This window comes from Gobius niger (assembly GCF_951799975.1).
Source record: "Gobius niger genome assembly, chromosome: 10".
Lineage (NCBI taxonomy): Eukaryota > Metazoa > Chordata > Actinopteri > Gobiiformes > Gobiidae > Gobius > Gobius niger.
Window position 1 is genome coordinate 27,930,513 of NC_136861.1, and position 27,024 is coordinate 27,957,536.

Consider the following 27,024-nt stretch of genomic DNA (forward strand, 5'->3'; position numbering starts at 1 on the left):
TAATGTATAGTTAAAGCTTTTGTGTGTGATGTCATAAGAAAACTATTATTGTTTGATTTGTCCATTCATTTGAGATTGCATTTCTGTTTAAATCTAAACAAAACAAATAATCACTTTTGTATTTTAACCTTTATATTACTATTACAACAAGTAAACAGAAAAATACAAAACATGCCAGGGGGTATATTACATTATATAATCGTGTAATTGAAAAATGTACAATATTACAAAAACAAGCAGCTGTATGAGTGGTCATCATCGTGCCTTTCCTGTCCATCAGGGTGGTCTCTACAACGCCCCAGGATCACTTGTTTTGTAGGTTTTCTGGTGTGAGGGTCCGTCAGCAGAGAAAACCTTCCAAACAACTGATCCTGGAGACCACTGTGATGGAAAATAAAGGTGTTATGTCAACAGAGTCTCATTCTGAGTCAGGATTTAAGCTGCTCAAAACGTTAGCGTGCTACCGGTTAGCATTTAGCTTCAACCACTGACTTCAACACGATAAACACATGTGTGGCTCACATCTGTGAACACTGAGGAAATACTACAGTAACACCATGTTGTATCCAAGGCTAGATGTTTGGAGTGTGGTTCAGGGCTTTCTCTTTTAGAGGTCAGACCTGAGCTGTTGAAGTTAAATGCTAACCGGTAGCATGCTAACATCTTGAGCAGCTGTTTTAACTGTTATCTTCTTGAGCAATGATTACGAGTACATTAAAATGTCACTGTCCATCAGTTGTCTTTCATTTTCATCCTGAGTAGAGATATTGGCTGTGTCCGAATGTCCACCCTAGTCCCTAACCCCTTCACTACATAGGCCCGCACTATATAGTCGACAATATAATAACTGATTCTGTGGGCGATTCGGACACAAGCCACTACTTTCTCCGCGCTGCGTGACGTCACGCGCGCTGTGGCTGCAGATATGTTGTTTGTTTTTATCTGAATTTATTTATTGTTACAAACGTTTATTTTATGAAACAGAACGACTGTTTTGGCACTTTTACAGGCGTTTTATTTGACATTTAAATTATGATTAAAACTATCATCACAACAACAAAAAATCACCCCAGCGTGAGCTCAGAGACGTGCCGAAAGTAAGTCAGAGCCTCGGTACGATAAAGCACTGCTCACATATCACTGCATTCACTCACGCCACCTTTTAAAAAATATTCAATACCGGGACTTTAATGATACTTGGTTTACGATATTGATATCTGATGGATACTTTTTCTGATACGTATACAAAATGTTTATCATGTTTATCTCCAAAGTCAAGATATGTATTAAAAAGTCGGGGACAAGTTAGGGAAAAATGGGAGAAATTGTGGAGAAAATTAGGAAAAATTGTGGAAAATGGAAAGAAAATACAGAAAATATGAGTAACAAAAATGAAGAAACATTTGGAGGGACAATAAGAAAGAATGTGTAAAATAAAATTGGGCAAATTGGGCAAACATTTAGGAAAAAATCTGGAAAAATTGGAAAAAATGTGGGGATTTTTTTTTTTAAATGGAAAAATTGGGCAAAAATTGAGAAATAAATAGGGGAAGATGGGGAAGATTGCGGCGACAGTGGCGCAGATGGTAGAGTAGGTAGAGAGAAGGTCGGGGGTTCGAATCCCACCTCCTGAAACTGTACACTGTCGTTGTGCCCTTGGGCAAGACACTTCACCCACATTGCCCCCAGTGTCTGCGTACATTGGTGTATGAATGAGAGTATGAATGGGTGAGTGGATCTTTGCTGTAAACCGCTTTGAGTTCCTAATGTAGGTGGAAAAGCACTATACACTGCGTTCCAAATTATTATGCAAATTACATTTTTCTAAGATTTTCTAAATTGTCAACTCAAATGAGAGTCAGCATAATTTTCAAGTCTTTACCTGGTAGAGGATCATTTAAATGTGGTGGAAAAAAATTCCTAGTGATAACAGTATTTTTTTCAAAAATAAATAGTAAAATAGTAAATAGTAAAAACCTCAAAATCTACTGTTCCAAATTATTATGCAACTCATTGTTTCAATACATTTTAAAGCTTGTAATTAACTGAAAATGGTAATTTGTTGTATTTGCAGCATTAGGAGGTCATACTTACTGAAATCAAAAGCTATTTCAATCAAAAAAATATTAACAGGTCAAGTTATATTTTACCAAAGGAGCCCTTGTGTGTTAGCAGCTTCAAAACTCTTAAATCCATTAAATTTGTGAGTTTTTGGACAGTTTCTGCTTGTATTTCCTTGCAGGATGTTAGAATAGCCTCCCAGAGCTGCCGTTTGGATGAAAACTGCCTCCCACCCTCATAGAAGTTTTTTTTGTTGAGGCTCCAAATGTTCTCAACAGGGTTGAAGTCAGGGGAGGAGGGGGTCCACATCATGGGCCCGATCTTGTGCATCAAAACGCAGACGATAGCGTGACATTTTGCGCTCAGTCGGAGCGCACTTTGTGATCTTGCCACTCCAGACTTGGCGCATTTACGTGGGTGGAGACGCACACATTTTCCTCCAACCAGATCGACTCCGCGTCCAGGAGAGTGGTTGTGTGGGAGTGGGGGGTGAACATGTGCTTTTGCTTCGCGTTCACGCAGACCGCGGCCGATCCGCGCCACAGCGGACGCTGTAGCTCTTTTTCTCTCGAAACGTGAATATGGTTTAGCTCACGATGGGGTAAATAAAGTTTTTAGTTTGACCTGTGAGAGCCTAAGCCTTAAGAAAGAACGCAAGACAGCGCAATGTAAACGAGGAAGTGAATGTCAGCCGTGTTTCCATCAGTGCAGTCACCTCCTCTTGTGACGCCCCCTCATAGGTGGCGGAGGCGAATGGCACATATAGCGCCGCCACTCGGAAAATAATTCGCCAAGAGCCTGCGCCGCCCCGTGCGCCGCCACAAGATCTGGCCCCATGAGTTTCTCTCCTTTTATGCCCATAGCAGCCAGTGATGCAGAGGTATTCTTTACAGCAGGACATGGTGCGTTGAAAGCACGGCTCTTCTTTTTGTAGCATAAAAGACAGTGGTCAGTCAGAAACTCCACATATTTTTCAAAGGTCATTTTCACACCTTCAGGGATCCTAAATGTGCCTAAAGGGGCCGACCAGCTCTCTCCCCATGATTCTGGCCCAAAACATGACTCTGTCACCTCCTTACTGACGTCTCAGCCTTGTTGGGACATTGTGGCCATTCACCAACTATCCACTACTCCATTGATTTGACCATCCAGGGTTACACGGCCTCATCAGTGAACAAGACTATTTGAAAATGAGTCTTCATGTATTTCTGAGCCACTGCAGCCGTTTCTGTTCATCACCATTCAATTAGCCATTTAGGGGAGGCCTGGATAGAAGGTTTATGCACAACTGCAGCCTCTGGAGGGTCCTATACCTTGATGTTCGGGAGACTCCAGAGGCACCAGCAGCTTCAAATACCTGTCTGCTGCTTTGTAGCATCTGTTCTCCTAATCTGATGTGTTTGTCTGGCTGAAACCGTCCATATTGTGCCATTATCTGCACAAACCGGAGTGTGCTCTGAATCATCCACAAATCTCTTATCAGTATGATGATTACACTTAATCTTTCATGAAATATCGAAGGTTTTCATACCTAGACCAAGGCATTCAACTATTTCACACTTTTCATCAGCAGAAAGACCCTTTTTCTTTCCCATATTGCTTGAAAATGATGATCTGCATAATACCCTTTTTTTACCCTTTTTCAGTAGTTTTTCCCTTAACTGGGCTTAACCTGAAAACAAATCATCCCAGGACTCTGAGATTAATGTCAGTGATTCATAGAGCCCCAAGACACGATACCATCCATGAGTTTCATTATTATTGTTTTTTTTTTTTTTACCTTTCTGACACAAAAATCCAATTTGCATAATAATTTGGAACGCAGTGTATAAGTGGAGACCATTTTACCATTTACCAAGATGGTTGAGAAAATAGGGAAAATATTAGTCATAAAAATGGGCAAAATGAGGAAACCTTTTGGGGAAAAATAAGAAAGAATCTGTAAAAAGGAAAGAAGGGAAAATGGGGCAAACATTCAGAAAAACAAGGAGAAAAATTGGGAAAAATCTTATATTTGAGCTGAAACAACCAAGTCGCTACTTTAATGCTGCCCCTGGACCAACAGCAGCAAAACTTGGATCAACATTTTTTTCCCGGTGCCTGCTTGCATCGTTTAACAGTGCCCAGCCTCATATCTATCTTACTGTCTGTCGACATGACTGCCAAAGTAATTTTGCCTTTGATTGTTTCCACATGTCCGCTAACGTTAACCAGGCCAGCTCTTCTGCAAAGCCTCGTTCAGGTTTAGTTTATTTGACAGGGTCTTCTGTTTTTTATCTGTGAAATATGGCCTCATCGCTGTTCCTTCCTCTCTGAACAGGCGGCTTTTTCTTCGCTAAACCCATGACGCAGAACAAGTACGTGACCATGATGGACCCGTTCCAGATCAAGTACGGGAACGTCATGGCCACGGTCCTGATGTTCCCCGCCCTGGTGGCCAACGTCATGTGGGTGGCACGCACGCTGGTCAGCCTGGGTGAGTGGCACCGACGCCCGGCAACACGGGGCACATGAACAGACTTCCAGAGAGAGGATGTTATACTTGTGTTTGTGACTGTCCTGTCCTGTGCTGGCTGTTGTTCCAGGGGGCACCTTGGCTGTGATCTTGGACCTGTCCTACGTGTACTCCATCATCATCTCGGCTGTGGTGGCCATCATCTACACGCTGCTGGGGGGCCTGTACTCCGTGGCCTACACAGACGTGATCCAGCTCATCTTCATCTTCGTCAGCCTGGTGCGTCGTAGCTCCTCACTGATTGTTTGGGCACAGGTGACGTGGCTGTGTTTCCGTGTTTGCGTGCAGTGGCTGTGCGTGCCGTTCCTCTTGACCAACCCTCACTCGTTGGGCATCGCGCAGACGGCCTACACCGCCGCCTTCCTCACCCCCCCGTACGTGTCTGTGATTGGGATTGGAGCGGTGGCTGCTGCCGTCATGTCGTCGATGGATTCCGCTCTGCTCTCCTCGGCTTCACTGTTCTCCTCAAACATTTACAAGAACATCATCAGGAAAGAGGTGAGGCACGGCTGATTCGAGTAGAGTTCAGGATCATTGCTCCGTGTAGGGCCGGGCGATGCATTGAATTATATCGAGTAGTTTGAGCTTTTAAAAACAGATGATGTGGAAAATGGCTAAAGGCTCATTTATGCTCCCAAATAGATCCGTTCCAAGCGTTTTTAATGTCCAGCATGCTTTATCGAAAGTTACCACCAGAGAGCGCTGGAAGATTTACTCTAAATGAACACATCAAAGAGGAAACAGAAAACCGTTCTCTCTGATTTTTATAGTTTGTCATGTGAACAGCGTCTCAGTCTGAATCAGTGTTTTAGCAGCTCAAGACATTAGCATGCTACTGGTTAGCAACTGTCAACTAGGCTTCAACAGGATAAACACATGTGTGGCTCACATCTATGAACACTAAGGAAATGCTACAGTAACAGCTTAGCTCTGAGCTAACCGGTAGCATGCAAACGTTTTAAACACTGACTCACTGGTTTCTTCACATAAATCTGGGGCCATGTTTTTACTGTTATCTTCTACAGCAATGATTACGAGTAAATTAAAATGTCATTGTCAAATAGTTGTCTTTCTTTTATTTTCCTGAGTAGAGATATTATATACATGTTGTAGTAATGCCATAACAACAAAAGTCACATGACTGAAAGGCTTGTATTCACCTTATTCCGGGAGTTCGCGTGGCCACCGGCATTAATTGTGCCCGCCCCTTTTCTCCTATGTGTTAACATGGGGCTGGAGAAGTCCACATATCAGTCACTACACGGAAACAAAGCTGTTTTTCGGCGAAAAGAGAGAGAGAGACGGTGCAGTGTCGACATGTTAGTGCAAATGAACACTGGCCATTTTACACAAATCAATCGACTAAACATCAGATTTGAGCGGAGAATATTTTCCCTCGTTCTCCGTGTACATGAACGGGCTTCGCGCTCGACCGGAAGTGTCTGGAAAAAGAGTTGCCGAGACAACGCAAAAAGTGGCAAAAGTGGGCGGGGCGGAATAAGGTGAATAAGAGAGTGCCATAAATGTGTCAGAAAAGCAACAATAATACAACAACAAAAACGAGAAAAATACTCTATCAAAACGCAGGATCAGTTTTGTAGGCGCTAGCTTCCAAATTAGGTGGTGCACTGTTGCTCTCCAGTCTAGAAGCTTTAAGATTTGGGTAAAGCCGGTAAGAGGTGTTTTTGCCCAGCCCTATTTACACATTGATAATATAAGAGAACGTATGAAGATGTGTATGACTATTCGTTTTCATACTGGGTGCTTGTTCCAGGCGTCTGACCGGGAGATGCAGTGGGTGATCCGGATCTCGGTGGTCGCAACCGGAGTGGTGGGGACGGCCCTCACCTTCTTGGAGAGCAGCGTCCTGGTCTTCTGGCTCGTGGGCGTGGACATGTCCTACACCATCCTCTTCCCCCAGCTGGTCTGCGTCCTCTTCTGCAAATTCTCCAACGGCTACGGCGCCTCCCGCCCCTCATCCGGTTCCCAGACTGCCGGCTCAACGCGGAGGGGAGGATGACGCAGTTCTTCCCCTTCCGCACTACCATTATGCTCACCTCTTTGGCGGCCATCCTGTTGGTCTCGCGGATCACCTCCTTCGTTTTCAGCAAGGGCCTGCTGCCGGACAGATGGGACGTGTTCAACATCAAGCGAGAGCAGAAACAAGAGGCAGCAAGCAAAGACGAGACCGGTGTTGGGCGGAATGAGGGACGAGAGGAGACCGAGGACCCTGATGAGGAACGAGACCAGACGAAGGACCTTGACAAGCGACGAGAGGAAACCAACATGGACCTTAATGAGGTTCGAGAGGAGCTATGTCCAGTAAGCTGCTGAGAAACTTCACAACAGAGAGGAGACCATGGTGAAGAAGATAAACGCACCGATCCAGCTTTGTTGCTTCCGATACCGATCCCTAGACTGGGGATTTGAGTGTCTAGTGTCTCGTTACAAGAATATAACTAAATACACACATTTCGAGTGTTTCGTTGTTTATAGTTAGGCAGAAAGGAAGTTGAACTAATGAATAAGATGGTGCTTTTATTTTGGCGTGCTGGATCGAAACAGGATGTAATGAAGAAAAGTTTTTTAAAAAATGAATCTGCTGACAGGAAGTGACAAGTGACAGAGATAGATATAGTTTACCTTCTTCTATGTCACTTCCTGTCAGTGTCCAATAAGGAAGTGAAACAATAAACATCACAAAAACGGTCAAACTAAAGAAAACTGGGGAATATTTTTAGCAGTATCTTAAATATAATTGTGTTATAGTTCTGCAAAAATACTTAGTAACTTAGTAACTGAATTCATCATTTTGGGTAACTTCCATTTGGGCGGTCCATAGGGGGCGCCGGCCTCTAAAATGTTTCTAAAAATATCATCATTATATTATAGCAATAATATTAAATATTGCATTATATTTTGCACAAAAGCCTCTCGGACATGTATTTAAGATTTATTTAAAAAGGGTTTTCACTGGATTCATTTATTCCTGTGTGTAAACACATTGTCTCTTAGTGGCCGCCTTCACTTTCCTAGACACGCCCACTTCGATAAGCAGCCAATTAATATTTGCGCCTGTGTTTTTTGTCTGATTGGACAACGGCGCGGTCAATCATTGTAATGTCACCGCACGCGCCCAACTGTAAACAATATACGAGTAGCTTGTGTGGTTAGCAGCGCAGAGCTACGAACCCAGGGGAGTAAAAACTTCTCATTTAAGAAGCTTCGTGTTGTTTCCTGAGAGGAGGTGAAAGGATTTTGTCAAACTAATGGACTTTGACAACTGTCTTCAGTCGGAAGCCGCGTCGAAACTGACTTTTCTGGAGGTAGCATTACGATGCTAACTAGCTAACTAGCTGTTTTAGCTACTGCTTGTTTTTTTCACACTTTGGGACAACCCTTGCTGGCTTGGACAGACAGTTATCTCCCAGGACGTGGACATTTGATGGAGAGAAGATTCAGGACCGTGAGGAGCTACGACAGAAGATTCAGGACCGTGAGGAGCTACGACAGAAGATGTGAGGGAAACGTCATCCAGTCATTGAGGAGGAGCTCAGGTGCTACGGAGAGGTCTCTCATCATCAAACCAGGGTTGCCAGGTCTGGGCAGCCAAACCCGCCCAAAAATATCTGAAAACCGCGGAAAACCCGCGGACATACGGCGCGGCTGGAATTTTCAATATTGTTTACTAGTTAACAGAGCCCATGTGCTCCTGCGATGATGAGAAACCGCCCCTATTTCCCTCCCTTATTGAAAAAGCAGCTTACAGAGCCTTGGATATGCCTTCGAAATAGTGATTGTGATCAATTCAACATTGATTACAGCAAGGCAAAAAAACGCGGACAGTTTTTTTCAGCCGCGGAATGGCTTTAAAAAACGCCCAATTCCGCGGTTTAACCGCGGACCTGGCAACCCTGCATCAAACGTAAGCTGCGCTGTTATTTCTCATTTGCCTGATGTTTAAACCTGTGGCTTTGAGGCTCATAATGAAACTATACTGAACATGAAATCAAAGAGCAAACACCTCCCGCCTTTGTTCTGGTTCTGTACAAAAAGCAAATCATCTCGTGCTTAGTGGCGCAAAACGAAAATATGTATAGTGGCCATCTGCACTTTTCATTTCATGCTCTCATTTATTTCCGACGATAACCCTCTTTTGGCTAAAAACAATGTTTATAAGTATCTTTTAAAACATAACTATAAAACTACTGTAGGTATACGTTTGTTAAGTGGTGACGTCACAGCTTTACTTCCGGCCCGCAGATGCAGCTACACTAACCCCGGAAGTAGCGACTTTATTACTTTTTTAGCAGTTGGTGAGGAATTTTTGGCTAATGAGTCTGAGAAATAAATAGGTTCAGTAACTCTCGGTTGAGTTTCAGAAATATTGACGGCTGCTATTAGGAGTTTTTAATGTTTTTTTTCTCGCATATTTGCAGGTTTGCTTAGGACCCGGTGTAGCGATTTCAAACTACCCCCCCGGTACTTTGAAATTGATTTCAGACTCCCGGGGGGTAACTTGAAATCGATTTCAAATTACCCCCAGGGGTAACCTGAAACTGATTTCAAGTTACCCCCCCTGATTTCAGATTACCCCCGCCTCGATATGTATTGTTTGTTTGGAACAGCTGTGTTAAATAGAAAATGCCCGGATGTTAATTGCTAATAATAGCTACAACTCTCGTAACTTTTCATCTGGTAAAGTTAGCTTTAGTTCATTAACTCCACTATCCTTAAGTTTAGGGCTAAGGTAAGGTTAGCTTTAGTTCGTAAACTCCACTATCCTTAAGGTTAGGGCTAAGGTAAGGTTAGCTTTAGTTCGTAAACTCCACTATCCTTAAAGTTAGGGCTAAGGTAAGGTTAGCTTTAGTTCGTAAACTCCACTATCCTTAAGTTTAGGGCTAAGGTAAGGTTAGCTTTAGTTTGTAAACTCCACAATCCTTAAGGTTACGGCTAAGGTAAGGTTAGCTTTAGTTCGTAAACTCCGCTATCCTTAAGGTTAGGGCTAAGGTAAGGTTAGCTTTAGTTCGTAAACTCCGCTATCCTTAAGGTTAGGGCTAAGGTAAGGTTAGCTTTCGAAATCCGTGCAGTAATCTTCACTTTAGTGTGCGGATGCCAAACAACTCCTGGTATTATTACGCAATATAGTCCCCCCTTTTATCCGATTAGAAAATCCACATTGTTAAATTTTGTGTAATTATACTTTGTAGTGGAACACTTCACGTAACCATATTTAAATAGGGAAAACGTGGAAGAGCTTGGTAGCTTCTATCTTGACCTGTTTTGGAGCTATAGTGGAGAGAGGGAGAGGCTAAATGCTAACGCCGTCTGCGCTGTGTTTACGTGATAGAAGGCACGGGGGAAGACCAGACAGGTCCTAAAGAACTCGTCAAAGCTAAGGTAAGAACATATCTCAGTATGTAAAAACGGTGGCCTATTCCTTTAAAGTGGAGTTAATCTTGTGATTTAAAGGTGCATTATGTACATTTTTTCTGCGAAAAAAAAGTCGACATCTGTGTGTGTGACCTTTTAGTGACCCAGCGGCTGTGTGGGAGGTCATCATGGCGCCTTTACTTTCCATCACAGTGGCCACGAAACACTTCGGGATCAATTGTTTGGTTGATTTTCTGGATGGAATGTATGTGTAACCATGGAGACGGTTCGATCAGCAGTTTCAATTTTTATAATTATTTTATTTTCGCATTTAAACTTTAAATGAATGGAGTTGGATGAAAAAGAGACAAAGTAAGGACCATTCTTGTCAGCATACAAAGGACGTAGAGTGCCCTCTACTGACTGAAGGCGGAAATAATGATACACAAGCCACCATTTTTAGCCAACAGCATGCCAACCAATCAAACACATCCTGATAAATGCCATTTGAGTGAAGAACGGCATAGAAGAAGCAGAAGAAGAAATAACAATAATGACCAAAATAAGCAGGATTACTCATAGCTGCGTGAATGAAGCAAAACAGCAAGTATGTTTTTTTCAAGGGGGAACTTTTTGCCATGGTTGAAAGCTCAAAAATTTAAAGTCTACTTTTCCTGTACATTCTGGTAGTGTTAGTGCAGCTCACGAGCAGAAGAGGCACATGTATGTGCAGGCAGAGCAGTCAGTTATAAAGTGAACAGATAAAGAATCTGTGAGAAGGAGATGCTCAGGTGAGTGATGGAGAGAGAGAGTCCCTCAGAGATTATGGGGCTATTAGATGGATGTCTTCCATCAGTCTGCCCCGTCCACCGCTTCATAAACTCAATTAAAGTGCAGGCCCCCCGAGGAACAGCTCTCCGTTTCCATCTATCTGTCTAAATCTCACGGTGTGGCGTTCCTCTAATCGGACGGCAAATCTCCCGCTTTGAGCCAATAACGCCGGGCCCTCCTCGGCAGAACAGGCCAGCAAAAGGGACAGTGTGAAGGAACTATTTAGTATATATTTCATTGACAACAACAAAAAAGTAAGGTCAACAGCCTTTTATCAATGTGCCATAAACAGATGCCTGTATAAAGCAAAAGAGAGTAAAGAAGTAAAATCAATACATCGGCTTTTAAGGGGAAGCGACTGGAGAAGGAGGAGTAAACCGCACATAAAAATGATGAACAGATGGTCCTGAGACGCTCTTCACTGTGTTAATTAAACTTGAGCTCAATTTATAGTCAATGTCCCCACTGTGCTCGGTTATAAAGACAGTAGTTGTGTCTTGAATCATTCAGGTAATCTTTGAATTTTCTGCCGCAACTGTTCAAACTATTGTGACAACTTTCTCGTTTTTTTCCCGGGTGGCCCAGCCCAGTTTCTACTTAGTCACAGGCATGGCTCTATATAACCGGGAAGCTCTCTGCCGCACTCCCGCTCAGCTCACCTTCACCCCCGCGGCGCAGCGAGGGGTAAAAACATCTACTGGGGCTGTGCAACTGCAAAACAATACGCTACAATATCTTCTAAAAGTGACTGTAAGCTCCAGGGAGCTGGAAAAACAGTGGCCTATGTTTCAATGATGCGCTTGAGAGCAAGGGGAGGAGGGAACTAAAGTGACGAAGGCCATCGCAATGTCTACAAAAGAGGCAAAACATAGGGAAACTATAGTATTTTCCAATCTGCAAAATGAAAGATACTAATCTAAATGTTTTAGAAATTATCACCAAATATCCCCCAAAAGGTATATATGAAGCCTAGGCGTAAATTCAACCTGGGATGACTAATTTCAGCATCACCAACCTCCAGCCAATGATCGAGCCTGCGACGGTTACACCTCCTCAGCCTATCAGCGCAGAGCCACACTTTAATCGCAGCCAATCATCGCCATCGGTTCTGCTTTTAAGCCTCCTGCAGGTTGGTCAACTTCCTAGCTGTGCTACGTCCCGCCTCCACCCCATCCCCGCCTCTTCTATCCACAGCTTCTTCCTGCTGCATCCTTCGCTTGTGGGTGTGGCTGACCTGTGTTCTCCTCCTATGGAACCCTGGCTGTGTGAGCCCTTTCCTGGGATTGGAGGACTGGTTTCCCGCTCTGAGCTGGTTGGCTGCTGCTTCGCACTCCTGATTGGTGCGGCATCAGAAACACCTGGCCAATCATTTGGACTCCTGTTGCAGCCACACCTTTAAAACCATCGCTTACCTGCCATTTGGGGCTGCTATGCCATTCTGTGCTTTGCGTTCTGTGTCTCTTTTTGGTATGCTCGCTTTCAAGTGACACTCGTTTTGTTTGGTCTTTGTTCATATTTGTTGGGCCTAATTCTGTTTGTACACTTTTTTGTTGTCTTAGTTTAGGTTACATTTTGGTTAACCTTTTGTACATATTGTAAATCGCCTTGGCTTGGTTATTTTTGTTACTCCTTTTACACACTTACATCTTGGTTTTTGTTACAAATTTATTACCTAGCTGAACCAGGTTGCAACATTCCATACCACCACCAATATCCAAGACATCCATACCTTTAACCTACCCATCCATACTTACTTTGATCCATATATCGGTGTCCACTGCCGGGGTCTGATTGTCAAAAATATATATGTCTGTTTGAGTCCAGGTCAAAATGTGTACATTTTAAAGCAGTAATGTGCCTGCTGTGGGCTGCAGTCAGAAGAAAACCCATGGATCCTACGTTACGCTTTTGGCCAGTCACTGTCGGACGACCTGGACAGCAAGGAGTGAGGAAAACTGTCTCCAATTCAATTTACTCTCCTGTAAGATGTTTTCCGAATAGTACACTCATTTACAAATACATAATGCTCATAGTATGGACGTTTAATCAATGAGTTGTGGACTATAATAATGCAGTACTTTGCTATGAATCTTTTATCATAATAATAAACAACGCAAGTGGAAAGCAAATCAGACCAATATTATAATCTTAACACTAAATTGCAGTCATTGCATGTCATTCTTCTTTCACAGCGCTCCTTTCCAAAGTCGCTTCCCTATACAACGCTACGTCATTTGGATTAACAAAGCACCTTTGTTCAGATTCCCTCGACAGGCTCCTCCTCTTAATCAACCGCGCTTGGCAATACATCTGCCACGTGCGTGCAGCCCAATGAATTTATTACTCCCAGCTTATTTCACTTAGCCTCTCTCGCCTCTCCCCGTGAGCTGCGCAAGTTTCGATCCCATCACTTCAGGTTTAAATCAGTCGTCTTTGTGATTTGCTGAAAGAGGAACACGGTAGCCAAAGGCAGCTCAATAACATTATCAGCCTAATCTACAAACAAAGTCGGTTCTGTTCCCGGGAGGTTGCATTTATTTTGGTCTGTTGAAAGTGTAAACACAAACAAATCCAGTTAGAAGTATTATTGCAAAAGGAAAATGGCAAAGACTGCGATTATTAAGGCATTAACCTTTGCAAACAGCCCTAGATCTGGAGAGGGGTTTCTAGACAAAGAAAAGTGGTAATTGTCAAAAATAAATATATGTAATTTATTACTTAAAGGTTCTGTTTTTGTAAGCACTTTATTCCTCCTCTTTTTTTAAAGCACTCTCACACTCCGCGTCTTTGTTTGTGTGGGTGTTTTTCAGTGGGCCTATCTGTTGTTGTGAGGTCAGGTTGACTGCTGCTCTCAGCTTAGCTTGGCTCCAATTAAAAGGATACCACTTGACAGCAACAGAATACAAAGTCAAAGATAGTGCACCATTTCCCAGCCACACACTGCACTCTTTAGTCTCCATGCGAGAGCCTATATCTCCCGCTACACAAGCAGGAACAACACCTGATAACAGCATGTCTTATAGGAGAGAGCGATGTAAACAATATTTGCTTAAAGGTGCATTATGTAAAAGTAGATATTAGGCTGTATGAGCGGCTAGCATCGGGCCTTTACTTTCCATCCCAGTGGACCCGAGGACGCTCCAGGATCATCATTTCAATCAATCAATCGTTTTTTACGTTTCTGGAAGGCTTTCTCTGGTGATGGGACCGTATCCATGGTTACGTGTACATCCAGAAAACCCACCAGAAAACCTAGAAAACATAATTGACTCGGTGCATGACTTCAAATCATAACAACTCCGCCCAAGAAGTGACTTCCTGTTTCAATTCAGCACACCAAAATAAAAGCACCACCTTATTCATTAGTTCAGCGGTTCATTAGCCCAACTTTCTTTCTTCCTAACTGTTAACAGGCAAAACACTTAAAATGTGTGTATTTAATTATATTCTTGTAATGTTCCAAGTACCTGCTGAACTAATCAATGAGACGAGCTGTGGGCTTTTATTTTGGGGTGCTGGATTGAAACAGGAAGTCTCTTCTTGCACACGTTGTTATGATTTGAAGTTATGCACAGAGTCGATTGATCCGGGAGCGTCACAGAAGCCAGTGTGATGAAAAGTAAAGGTGCCATCCATATAGCCACTGGGTCACTAGAAGATCAAATATGCACTAATATCAACTATTTCTGCGTAAAAAGTTACATAATGCACCTTTAAATGTAAGTAGGATATCAAATGTTGACGTAAAAACACTATTTTGTATATTTTGAAAAATGTTGGAACATAGAAATGATATAGTGGTCTGAGCCTGCTATAACGTCATTCTTAATTTGCGATGTTTGAAGGCTAATGCTAACTGCTATAAGCAACATACAGGCTAATAATAGCCTTGGTAACTAGTTTGACCCCATACTTCACTGTGCCGTTATGTAAGACAGTTTTTTTCATTTTTTTGGTCACCCGCTCTAATAATGTTTGATTCAGAAATACAGTGCTGAGCTGTAAAAATGAATAGGCTACATCACCCGCGTCACTGTTTTGAATTTCTCTACATACTTGCAGTGTTGATGAATGTATTCAGCTCCCCATAGATCTAATTCTTTGTCTCAGAGTATAATTCAGTTACAGTGCTCTTCCTTTTGTGTCTTGGCTCTCGATCATCCTCTCTCTCTCTCCCCCCGGTCCTCTGTGTCTTTTGCTCACTGCACTGTCATTAGGATTGCTCGAGGCTAAACTCAGCTCATCTGTAAAGTCACAGGGCTGGGCTCACTGCAGCCAAACAAACCTTACCAAAACCTCTCTCTGCAGAAAGACACATCTATAGATCTGTGCACTCGCCCGTATGAAATTGGGATTGTGACCGGATGGTTTACATTGAACATTAAGGCCATAGTTTGGGCATGTTTGTAGCAACATCCAACATCAACAAAATCTGCTCTAAAACCTTGTTTAGCCACAGACTGCTCCCCTGCAACGCACAGGAAATCATGGGGAATGGGCATTTATGAAATATATTTGCTTTAAATTACTACTTTTTCATTGTAACTCAAGGTTTTCTTCTCTCTTGGTCGAACTTTGCTACAATAACAAAAGTTGTTATTCTTAAAAACTTGCTTAAAGGCTTTCTATTGTGCTGCACTTCTCTTGCAGGAACTGTCCAAGGTACTGACCTGGTGAACGCCTATGGACAGGAGGCAGAAGGCTGTACTGCCCATCTGCTCACAAGCTATTTCCAGCATTTTAGAGTTGAATTGTAATCAATAATAAAAGCAACTGCAGGTAGAGCACCGATGCCATAGGAGAATGAGTATTCACTAACACAAGACTGCGTATATTATTGAAATAAAGTTGTATCACCCGGTCAGTACCAGGCTTTTTAGCAGAAACTGACTTTTTCTACAGTGATTTGGGGCCAGGACCAACACAATAGACTGTGGAGTTGTCTGTGCTCAGCCTATTATTGGTTCTTATTGTAAAGTTGTCCCAGAGGAGGCCCTGGTGTGCGGTGCAGATTTTACCTTTATAAGAGGTGCCAGTTGGCCGAGGCTCCGTCCCAAAACCACCCAGAACCAAAAGCTCTCTTCCAATGGCACTCTCTCCAAATTAAGTCTGAAACACGGACAAATAAATGTTGCATGTGCATTAGAGTTAGGGCTCTATATGGGCCATTGAAAAAAGGTATTACTACAATAATAGTGGTAAATAATGGCTGATATGTTAAAACAAAAATAAACCACAATATCACTGCAGTAAAAATGACAAATGTAAACCCATCAAAGGCCCGCTGCTCTAGCAGTGTTTGTCTGATGTAAAGTGAATTATTTACGCATCTAAACAAACCTGAGTGCCAATGTTTTCTGCACAGACATCTAAGTCCATTCTAGGTCACTCCTCATTATAGTGAGGACGAACTGTGCTGGCATCTTGCCTGAAGTGATACAAGCAGGTTTGTAAATAGAGAATCCAACGCTGTATTGTGTAGGGTCACAGATCGATTGAACGGTGGAAATGTGTGCACCGACATAACGGAAGAAGACAAAGAAAAAGAGACACAAAAGCAATTTCCTCCAACACAATTGCTTCGGATCGTACCTGTTAGAACTGTTCTTCTGTAATTAGTGTTGGAGGCTTCTGCACTTGTTCTTAAAACTAAAAATAGACACAAAAGTAATCAATGCATGTCTAATAGTGTAGGTACATCTCCAGTTAAGCTTCACAATGACACAATGCCCAGATGGGCAACTCAAGGGCATTCTGGGAAAAGGCAGTGTGACTGACCAGTATAACAGAAGGTCATGTGTGTGTATTTATTCATCTATGGATTTATGCACGACCATGGCAGTTAGTGGGGCCTTGGCTCCCCAAAGAATGGTGACCTGGCCAGCTGCTTGCCGCGCTCAGCTGGAGGCCTGAGGGCCTCTGACCAGTCAAACAGGGGCTAACAAGGAGAGGAGGAGGAGAGGGTCGGAGCAGGAGCCAGGAAGGGTATAAAGTTTGATTACAGTAATAGCTATTTTAGATAAACTGCATACCCTCATCATTTATAGCTGATCATGTTTTTATTTGATGCTCTTATATTTGTTACATAAATTGGCAGAGCAATAACTATGTTTTAGTTTGGCAGCAGAGCATAATTTTTGTGACAGGTATAGGGAAGGAAATGGTGCCTGTTGCACTGAAGACCAACTCCTCAGTTACACTTCTTCAGGAACCAGGGATCTACACTATCGCAGCAGCTCCTCTGGATGTGCAAATGTCACTCGAACCATACAGCTTCTTTTGAAAGAAGGTTCAGGGTAGGTAGCAACAGAAGTTGTAGATGATGCTCTGCTGAGAGGAGCGCAGGAACAGCTTTTACTCATTAGGCCTTTCTGCACTGAAGGAAACTTGCTGCTGTAGGAAGGGAGGTTTCAGCCCCTCCACCGACAGCCCTGGTGACCAAGTTATGTAATATGAGTTGTATGTAACTTGAGTACTTGTGCAGATTAGCATTTGGCAATTACGTTTAAAGATTTATTTGTCATGCACAACCCTGCCACTTATTTTAAGTTAGTTAGACTCCTATTTTCAATGTGTGGTGCTTCTCTTTGCTTTATCCAGTCATAAAGAGTGCGATCTGGAAGCCTCTGGACAACATACTACTAAGTGTGTTTGGCAATACGGAGCAGTCCATACCGGCACGCACAGCACTGACGTCATTGAAATCCCTTGTTGGTGGTGTTTTAAGGTGCAAACACGAGCAGAAGGGACAGGGGGCTTCACTGTGACTGTAGAGGAGCTGAGCGTTCACAGTGACTGTCCCTATGAACGGTTTGGTGTGAAATGTCAATGTCATGAATCTCTATTTCTATATTTAAGCTGATGCACCCTCAGTCAGTTTGTTCTGGAGCCGGCACTGACAGTGATGCTCCTCAGAGGCAGATGAGTAAGACAGTCCATTACAGAGCAGCCTATTCTTTAACTGTATGAGCCAGACCAGAGTAAACCTGCCTTTTATTCACATCTAATACTATAAATATAATATCAGATTATACAAACAATATTATTAAAGCTTTTGTCCAAAAAAAAAAAAAAAAAAATACCTGAATTTTGAAGGTGCTTAGTTTTTCCTTCTTCATCTGAATTGAAAGGTTTGACTTTGCATGTGTTTGTTGTTTTCAGGCCTTTCTGAGCCCCTTTACTCAAAGTCTAAGTCAGAGTCTGAATCGTAGCTATAAAATGGGCGGAACGGAAACGGTCGCGCGGCGTAAGGGCGTCTGAATGAGGTACCAGCAGAGGTCCCAGGTAGTTGGTCTTCTTCAGTGAGGTTACGTTCCTCGGAGGGCTGGCTCACGTACAGCAACTTTGACTCGTCCTCGTCAATGTTTTCTTCTTCACCTGCTCTCTTTACGGAGATAGGGGAGATAGGGGGGACAACAGAGGACACGAGGGGATCAGAAGAGATCGTGTTCAAACATCCTCTCTTGAGACAGGAGTTCTCCTTATCACTGTCGTCATCATCACAGTTCCCCCTCAGCCGTTTCCTTCCAGAGTCTGTGACAAAAAACAGTGATTTGGGGATTGTCGCACAACCGTTATTAGCGTACGTAAGGCTTGCACAGTGTTTATCTTGTTCGCTAAAATATGAAATAAAACTAGAAGGACAGTACGTTGTGCACTGGGAGTCTCAGGACGAGTAGGTAAAGCGGGACAGTCCACGTCCATCCCTGATGTGTTAGTCTTCTCCCACGCCCTGAAGTCACGCTGCTCTGGATCCACAGTATTGTCTCGGTGGCCCATCAGCTCGAAGTGCGGTGCATTGCCTTCGCCATTAACATCTGGCATGCGACCAGCCCACATGAAAACCGGGACGTTGTTGTGAATGAAGTCACCTGAAAGACAACAAAAATCTTTAAAATTAGCACCACTACTGGGCTCGGTAAGAATGGTAGGTTTTGGTGGTCAGCCTTTATATCGCAAAAATCCTTGAGGTCTTCCATCTGACTGAGATTTACAAAAGATTTTTGCAAACACAGCCTAAGCGCAAAAAAACTGAAAAATTCCCCAATGTAGTCGTGATTTACCTCATTTTTTCAGTGTCACTCCCCACTTTAAATGCACTTTAAACACAAGAAGCCTAGATTACAGCTTCCCATTAAAAACAGAGAATAATGTTGCTCAAATTGTCTAATTTTCTCCCTGTTAATCTAAAAACAAGCTGGACAATAAATTAGTTAAACCTCTTAACTCCCGCCTCTCTAGTTCAGCTTTACCCAAATCCACCTCATTTGAAAGCTGAGACCTACAAAACTCATCTAAGGCTTTTTCCTCACGTTGTTGTCACTTTTTAGACATTTTTTTCCCCATCGCTTTTTTGTTGGGTTTTCATCACATTTTTGTCACTTTTTTGTTGCTCTTTTGTAGCATTTCTGTCCCACATTTTTGTCACTTTTTCATTGCTTTTTTGTCACTCTTTTGTGGCATCTTCATTCTTGTTTTCGTTCCACATTTTGACAAATCGTCATCACTTTTCTGTTGCTATTTTGACACTTTTTTCAAGAGGCTTTAGATTTGGTTAAAGCTGGACTTGAGATAATGTGCTCGGTTCAGGTGGGGGTTAAGCGGTTAACAAGCTTTTGAAACGTATCCATAATAACTGTTGAAACTAGGCAATTAAGAGACATGTGTACCCAATAAAAGTAGGTTTAGTCTGTTCCTGAGACTCGACACCTGTGTGAAGCACAATACATGCCCACACACGTTACTGTTAGCTGGCTCATCGATCACACGTAGCTACCGTGAAAGGCAGTGTGTCAGACATAGGGACACACTTCTACATTTCGCCAGTTAAACCCGACATTTTGTGATGTCAAAAGCCATCATAATATGTTTTGTGTTGAACCTTTTAGACCAGATAACATTACCTTGTGCAAAGCCGTCCAGGGACTGTCTGAAGCGCTCAAAGAGATCAGTGTTCCTGTTTTCCAATTCAGCTTCAACCATTTGTGTGAGAACAAATATAACTTTAGTTAGATAGCATTATTAGTTGTGCTCGAAAAGAGTTCGGGAATGTTGCGAGGAGTATGTGAGAGGTGCTACATGCTAGCTCAGGACAGTGGCGTTAGCATCGCTGCTTAGTTCAGAAGTTTGAGGGAAATGAGTTTAGACTGTCAGAGTTTAGCCCAAACTAAACTGAACTTTTGAGAGTAATGGGAAATAGAGGGTATGCGCATTATAAATACGAATAGAAATATAACTTTACAATATGTTTTTTTTTTATGAGTCACGTGACTAAAACAGCAACCGCCGCCATCTTGGATCATGTCTAAAGAAAAAAATAAGATAATTTATTGATCTCACAATGGAGAAATTCACTTGTTACATAAGCTCACAAGAAGCACTCAGGGTGCGCAAAATAGACAGGAAATGTGTAAATTAAATTGTAAATAGAGGCATCTTATATATAGTGAATAAAAAAACTTTAGGGGGCAAAAAGTATAAACATTAAAAAATGAAATAAAGATAGAGCAGACTTACTATAACATTTCAGCTGTGCAAAGTTTACAGTCCTAGTAGTTGATAAAGTGACGCTGATACAGAGGTTAATTGCACCTAGTTTTGCATAGAGGTTATTGTCTGACAGCAGTGGGGGTGAAGGACCTGCGGTAGTGCTGCTTCTTGCACTGAGGGTGTCTCAGTCTGCCACTGAAAGAGCTGCTCAGCTCCTCTACAGTCCCGTGCAGTGGGTGGGGGGTGTTGTCCATGATGGTGGTGAGTTTGGCTAGTATCCTCCTGTCCCTCACATCCTCCACAGAGTCCAGAGCTGGGCCTCCTGACCAGCTTGTTCAGTCTATTCTTGTCCCGCTCTGTGCTGCCCGGGGCCCAGCACACAGCAGTGTAGTGGAGAGTCATAAAAAGTCCTGAGCTGAGGCCTGCTCACTCAGAAGGACCTCAGTCTCCTCAGAATGTGGAGGCAACTTTGGCCCTTCTCGTTGGTGTTGTGGGACCAGTCCAGTTTATTGTTGAGGTAAACACAGGTAAGCCTGTTGAAACTGCTGCTGGGATGTCAAATGTTTAGAGACAGATATTGATCACTTTTTATCAAGTCCATGGAAAACTGTCTGTTACCCTCCTTAGGGTTAAGGTGTATTTTATTGTCCTCATAGAGAAATGTGTCCTCTGCATTTGACCCATCCTTGGAAGCAATCGTAGGGAGCAGTGGGCGACCGGAGTGCAGCGCCCGGAGACACATCTCCAGAAGTCGGGCCAGGCTGATGGTCCGAATCATCTTGCTTGTGGATTAACCTATTACATCAGTTTTAATAAACAATTGAGTGACAAATCAATGAATAACATTGCAGACTTGCCACTCAATTTGCTGCTATTGCTGAGATAGAATGTGAACTGAATGATGTTGTACTATGCGTGGCTATTTATTACGTCATACTCACAAGTGCAGGCTGTCGTGTCTTTGAGCAAGACACTACACCCACGCATCCCGTGTCTGTGTACACTGGTGAATGATGAGAGCGTGAATGGGTGAGTGATTTCTTGAAGGAAATGTAAATTGACACCAATTAAAATTGATTAGGTCTATTACATTACATGATTATAATACTGGTTCCCTCTGAGGGGCTTCAGATGCATTTCAAGGAGTAGGCCTACATCAAAGTTAAGTATTAAGCATTTTTTAAACTTATTTAGTTGGTTACTTGTTTTTTAATGATTTGAATGTAATATGAAGAAAAGCATGACATTATTTTCAGCATCATTAGGAAGATTCTGGGAATGGCTGATTAGCTACAGCTACAATAAAATTAAAAAACAGTTCAATCAATGAATAGATATTTTCTTTAGTTACATGCCCACACAATCAGTAGTCCTATGTAAAGCCTAAGAGTGCATATTTTAATTAGTAGGAACCTCTGGAATGGTCATAATTAAGCTCTAAAATATGTTATGTGTTCTTATTTGATTTGGTTTGGTTCTGTGTTTAAAGGCTACACTGATTCTTTAAAGTGACAAAAGGTAACTTTGAAGGTGTTTGACAACACGTAAAGGAGGATTTTATTGTCTTTCCACTCAGCTAATAGCCCTATTGTTTAAAAAGAACATCACCACTGAGACTTTTTATCTTCCATGTAACCTCACCAGGTGTAGATCAAACTGATGACTCCGCAGTATTGAAGTCTATAGGAGACGCTGAGTCACCTCTGTGGCACACAGGCTGGTCATCACCACAGCATGAGGGTCAGAGTGAATCGCACGCTCCAACTGTGGCCCTGTCCAACGCGATCACTCAAGTGAAGAAAAAGGTTAACGGCTGTCAAATGCCACATTATTCCTATAGTAAAAAGCTGGTTCAGCAGCAAGTATGCATTATAAGGAATAGAGTGGATGGAAAGGGCCAAGTTCACTCCACTTCCACACACACCAGATGAGTGCTAAATAAAGACACATGTGAGTGACTTTGACAAGGGCAAAGACTTTTTGTTACTCTTACTTGAGTCAATATTTGGGCCACTACTTTTAACTTCTACTTTAGCAAAATGATTTTGAGAATAACGTTAGGCTTACTTGAGTAAATATTTTGGCTACTCTCTACCCACCTCTGAGTAGAACACATGCCATGTCTCTTTGTTGTTTTTTTCAAAGTCACATTTACTGTAAAGTCCTTCATTCAGCTCTTGCAACATGGCTGCATAGAAAAAAAATGCAAGGTTGTTTGCAAAATACTGATGCTGTGTTAAATTAGGCCCTGATGCAGAATGGCAGCAAATAAACACACCGCACATATTTATAAGTAGGTCTCTTAAGCCTCTTTGCAGGAGCTGTGAAAGGAGCAACATTGCCTCCGTGTGGCCATTCAGAGAACTGCCTCATCCTTTTAGTCTCCGTCTTTATTCATTCAGTTGATGGATTTTAATTTTTTATTCATTTCCTTCTGGTTAGTGGTATTGCACCAAGCTTTTTGCTTAATAAGATTAACCCTAAACCTCGCCAAACGTGAAAACTATGTCGGAATCCTAACTTCAAAACAGAAACCACCGCAGTCAAACACAATTGTGAATACTACGACAACAACAAAAATCACAGCAATATAAATTTGACCAAAGTGTTTTAGCCCAAATCCTAACAATTCAAGATTGAAAATAAATAAATAAACAAGAGACCATAAAACGCTTTTTGATTTGGTGTCAATGGTTTTATAGACAGCTACTATTACAAAAACAATTGCACAAAATTACAAATGATATACACACATCTATCATGGTCAACTTTTCAAAATAAAGATACGCAAAAGTCATAACGTGATGATACCAGAAGAGGATGACTTGTGTAATAATTAGGGCTGCACAATACTGAATATTTTTTCGGATATGGTGCAGCCCTAGTAATACATTTCAGTGGTCAGGTAAGTGCGTGTGTGTCAGCAGAACGGCTAAATCACAAGGCAAAGATCACAGAAGCCACTGAGGCCTGAGCCTGGATACCTCATTTGAGAGACACTGGCACATTCATTGTTCTCGAGAGGAGTCGTGGCCTCGGCTGGTGCCAAGTGTAGCTACTGTAGTACTGTGGAAAAGGGAGAAGCTGCTGGTATATAATCTGTAAGCTCTCCTTGCCTTTTTACAATGTCCTTCCGTAATCCCTCACATTGTTTAAGCTGCAAAGGCTCTATAGGGAGTGGATGTCAAACATACTCATAATCTGATCAAATGTACTATGCACACTGTATGTTTAAATAAGGATACATGTATAATAACAGTACAAGTTCAGAGGTACAGTCAACACCTCAGAATACAAAACCCTGCTCCAAAAAAGTTGGGACACTGAGTAATAATGTTTATATAAACCTATAAACACTCAAGTTAATACTGGGGATAGAGTAAAGTTTTGTTCTTGTTTCAGCAGGCTCTTGTGTAGCATATGTCTAAACATTTTAGATTAATTGCACCAAACATGTAGCAATTACAATGTTCTATCATTTCATTCACATTTACACATTGTCCCAACTTGTAATTGTGTTAGTAATTTCTCCATTGCACTGTAAATAATAAATATTAAATAATATTAATTTAAAACAAACAAGGAATTAACACTGATACACATGGTTTCACACACACAGATCTGTGCAGGACACTTGTACAAGAGCACTGTAGCCATTGCCATGCAAAACAATGAAGGCACAGATGTGTCCTGGAACACACTCCAACTCGTGGCTATTGACAAATAAGTTTGTACTTTCTTATGTACAAAAAGTGATTATTTTCAAATAATAATACTGTTGGCAAAAATTGTGTGGATTAAATTAGATGGCAACATCAATGTTTTCTTACGCAATCTGAACACTCAATGAAAAATATTAAAAATAACATGCTCTGTGTCACATGGTTGCCACTTTGACGTGATAGCCTATTATCAAAGGTGGCACTAAGGAGTTAAACGATGGATGTAGTCAAAAAGATTGTTTAAAAAATGTTAGAAAAGATGGGTAAACAACACAATAAAATAAATCACAATGGCCCCATCTTTCATTGATCTGCACCTTTTGCATTCGATACAACAGATTTTTCCACTGTAGTCAGCACAGGAACTGGGTTATAAGATATTTGTAATGTGAATAGTAGAGATGGAGACATTTTAATTTCAGCACACTTGTTATAATAGAATTTGTACACTTTCTATATAATCTATATAAAATTTAAGTTTTGTTTGGTTAACATGATGAATGTCAAATGTCAGGTTTCATAAATACAGGGACAACAACAAAAGTGAACCTGTTTTGGTTCAGTTCGATGGCTGTAATGGTGAATACTTTTAAATTACTGTATATTACCTACTGTACATATTGAGTCTTGCTAACTACACTGGAAGTAACCTCCAGAGGTCTTGGCTCAGCTGCACTTCTCTTGTCATGCGTTTCTTCCTCCATTGATGACGTTTCCTCCAGAAGGGGCAATATGAATGGAATCCAGAATCGGCCGCAGCATCTGGCCAAAAGGCCTGTGGAGATATTAGATTTTTAATTCAATCTCTGACAATACATTCATGCTTTATAATCTTCAGAGCTTTGTCTTCATTCATTTTTTGCTATTGGGGATGTGGGAGAATGTGACTGTAATTCATTGTCTCTGTTTAGAAACTTATTACATATAAATATGTTTAGCCCTAAAACAAATAGAATACAAATTTTAAATGAACCCACAAGCAGTCAATACTCACGTGGAAAGGACTTCAGATGGGAGGTCAGTGATGTAGGAGGGTATTGTTCTGCCCGTCAGGAACTGGGATACTTCATTTGTAAAGGTGTTGCAGTTGTGTTCAAAAAGGCGATATTTGTCACCCCTAAAGACACAGATTAGTATGAGTCAAACATAAAGTAACAGCGGCAATATCAGGACTAGAGTTGCTGAAACGACAAAGATAACCTGTATGTGCCTTCTCCCAACGAGGAAAGATAATCCATGAAAATCTCATCTGACACTTCGGTCTCTCCCAGCTCTACAACTGTATCCGGAGGACCCAACATGGTTCCACCCTTCACACAAGACATCACATCTGGATGTTAGATTGATCTGAAAGCTTGAACAAATCATTCAAAATATTCCAAAAACACAAGTGCCATTAATCCCACGATAAATGTTTATTTTGGCCAATACTCAAATACATTCAAGATCATAAAAATATCAACTGATTATCATAGGTTAATGTAAAACTTTGACCTAACTACAGACTGCATATAAGGAGGTGGTTGATCAGTTTCAGTTTAGTTTCAGTTTATTCGGTCAAAATTATAACAAAAGATTTACATTCAGTTAAGTATACTTCTTCATAACATAACATACAAAATGACAGAAAAAGGTATAGGCTGAAGCTAATGCTTATTTTGCCTACCCTTGTTTTTTTTAAACTTACAGCACGTATTTTTGTTAACTTTCCAACATCAAGAACAGTGTCTTTAGAAAAAAACAAAGGTTTGGAAATAATCCCCAACAAAAAACATGTACACTTGGCCAGAAGAGTGTGCTTCAGAGTGCACATGGGGGACGACAGATGAAAATTAGCTCATGGCTACAATCCGGTGTGGCGTGTTTACATGCATGAGACCCATGTATGTTCATTACCATGCACTGTCCCGACCAAATAAACCAAAAAATAAACAACAGCCGTTCAACAGATTAGGGACTTTATGACTTATCTTGCAAATGCAGGTGTTAAGTATGATAGAGGAGACTGGGTCAAACAAACTGGCCTTGAAATGTTGTTACAAAAAAACAACATTTCAACTCTCAATTGCAATTTCAGATTGAAATTCTTGAGTAAAAAAGGAAACTTTTTCCAAGGTGAAAATTAACCCCCCAAAAACATAAATGTACTTTTTACTTCTTACCGGCGAACAGCTGGAGATTCCCTCTCCACCATAGAAGAACTCATCACCATAGGCCACTATAGCGGTATGCCTGCAACAAAAGATTAATACGCGACATCCTCTTCCAAACGCTTTATTTGGATGACACACACTGCGATATTAGCGTTATCACACTTTTACAGATTAGTTGCTCTTGTGACATAACAACATATATAACCTGCAGTGTTCCGCAGTGTGGCTTTAAGGGCTACAAAGAAAAAACATACTCACCATATACCATCGAGTTGTTTTCCTGCAATATAAAGTCATAGACATTATTTAAAAATACTGTGTTACAATATCAAAGACTGTAATAAAAACAGTCATATAGTGAGGCTATCTATTTTAAGGCAAAGCTAATGATCAGAGTCAGGAATATCAAAAAAGTAAAATAAGCGAGATACCAGTTCGTCACTGTTGTCTTCAAAGCCTGAACAGTTATTATACTAAGCCGAGTTGTTATTATGACTTTATCATCTGAGGCCACCCAGCATCGGAGTAAATGTGCTGTCACTCACCTAACATGATGGGACTCAGATTGCGAGCCATACCCCTGGAAAGATCATAAATATACAACTGGACATTGTATCTCGTCGGAGTTTTTTCCATTTTGTATACCCAGAATAGCGGTTGTTATTTGAGGTTAGCTAACCGGTGGACCTTTTGTAGGACAGCTGACAGAATGATGTCATGCGCCAGGCAAAAAACAAAAGCACTTCCGGTTTGGTCCCCTTCAGAATATAAGGTGACGTACGCGACACGCAACGACAGGGCGAGACGTAAGATTGTTTTATTTTGAAAGGGTTTGGCTATTTGCTATTTTTTGGTTTGTGAATTTACTTTATATAGTGTG

The 27,024-nt window shown here is 41.6% G+C and overlaps 1 protein-coding gene and 1 pseudogene across 2 annotated transcripts; one reads left to right on the forward strand and one right to left on the reverse strand.

The window, feature by feature from the left end:
• Positions 1–1,724: 1,724 nt before the first annotated feature.
• Positions 1,725–12,729, forward strand: LOC306969608 (high affinity choline transporter 1-like; annotated as a pseudogene). Its single transcript has 6 exons — positions 1,725–1,728; positions 4,382–4,537; positions 4,647–4,795; positions 4,865–5,074; positions 6,351–6,898; positions 12,655–12,729. The product of its transcript is annotated as a high affinity choline transporter 1-like (transcript).
• A 10,231-nt stretch (positions 12,730–22,960) lies between these two features.
• desi1a (desumoylating isopeptidase 1a) lies at positions 22,961–26,878 on the reverse strand. The gene is made up of 6 exons (XM_079564892.1): positions 26,690–26,878; positions 26,403–26,424; positions 26,154–26,223; positions 25,192–25,301; positions 24,986–25,108; positions 22,961–24,766 (listed from the first exon to the last, which is right to left on the reverse strand). Exons 1-6 carry the CDS (start codon positions 26,778–26,780, stop codon positions 24,676–24,678), a joined length of 507 nt encoding a protein of 168 aa, XP_079421018.1. The 5' UTR covers positions 26,781–26,878; the 3' UTR covers positions 22,961–24,675.
• Positions 26,879–27,024: the final 146 nt, after the last annotated feature.

Excerpts from the sequence above, each read along its gene's own strand:
- desi1a (XM_079564892.1), bottom strand. The coding sequence starts at position 26,780 with ATGGAAAAAACTCCGACGAGATACAATGTCCAGTTGTATATTTATGAT. Across the intron at positions 26,425-26,689 it reads TCTGAGTCCCATCATGTTAG|GAAAACAACTCGATGGTATA; the intron begins GTGAGTGACAGC and ends TTTATATTGCAG. Across the intron at positions 24,767-24,985 it reads CCATCTGAAGTCCTTTCCAC|GCCTTTTGGCCAGATGCTGC; the intron begins GTGAGTATTGAC and ends ATATCTCCACAG.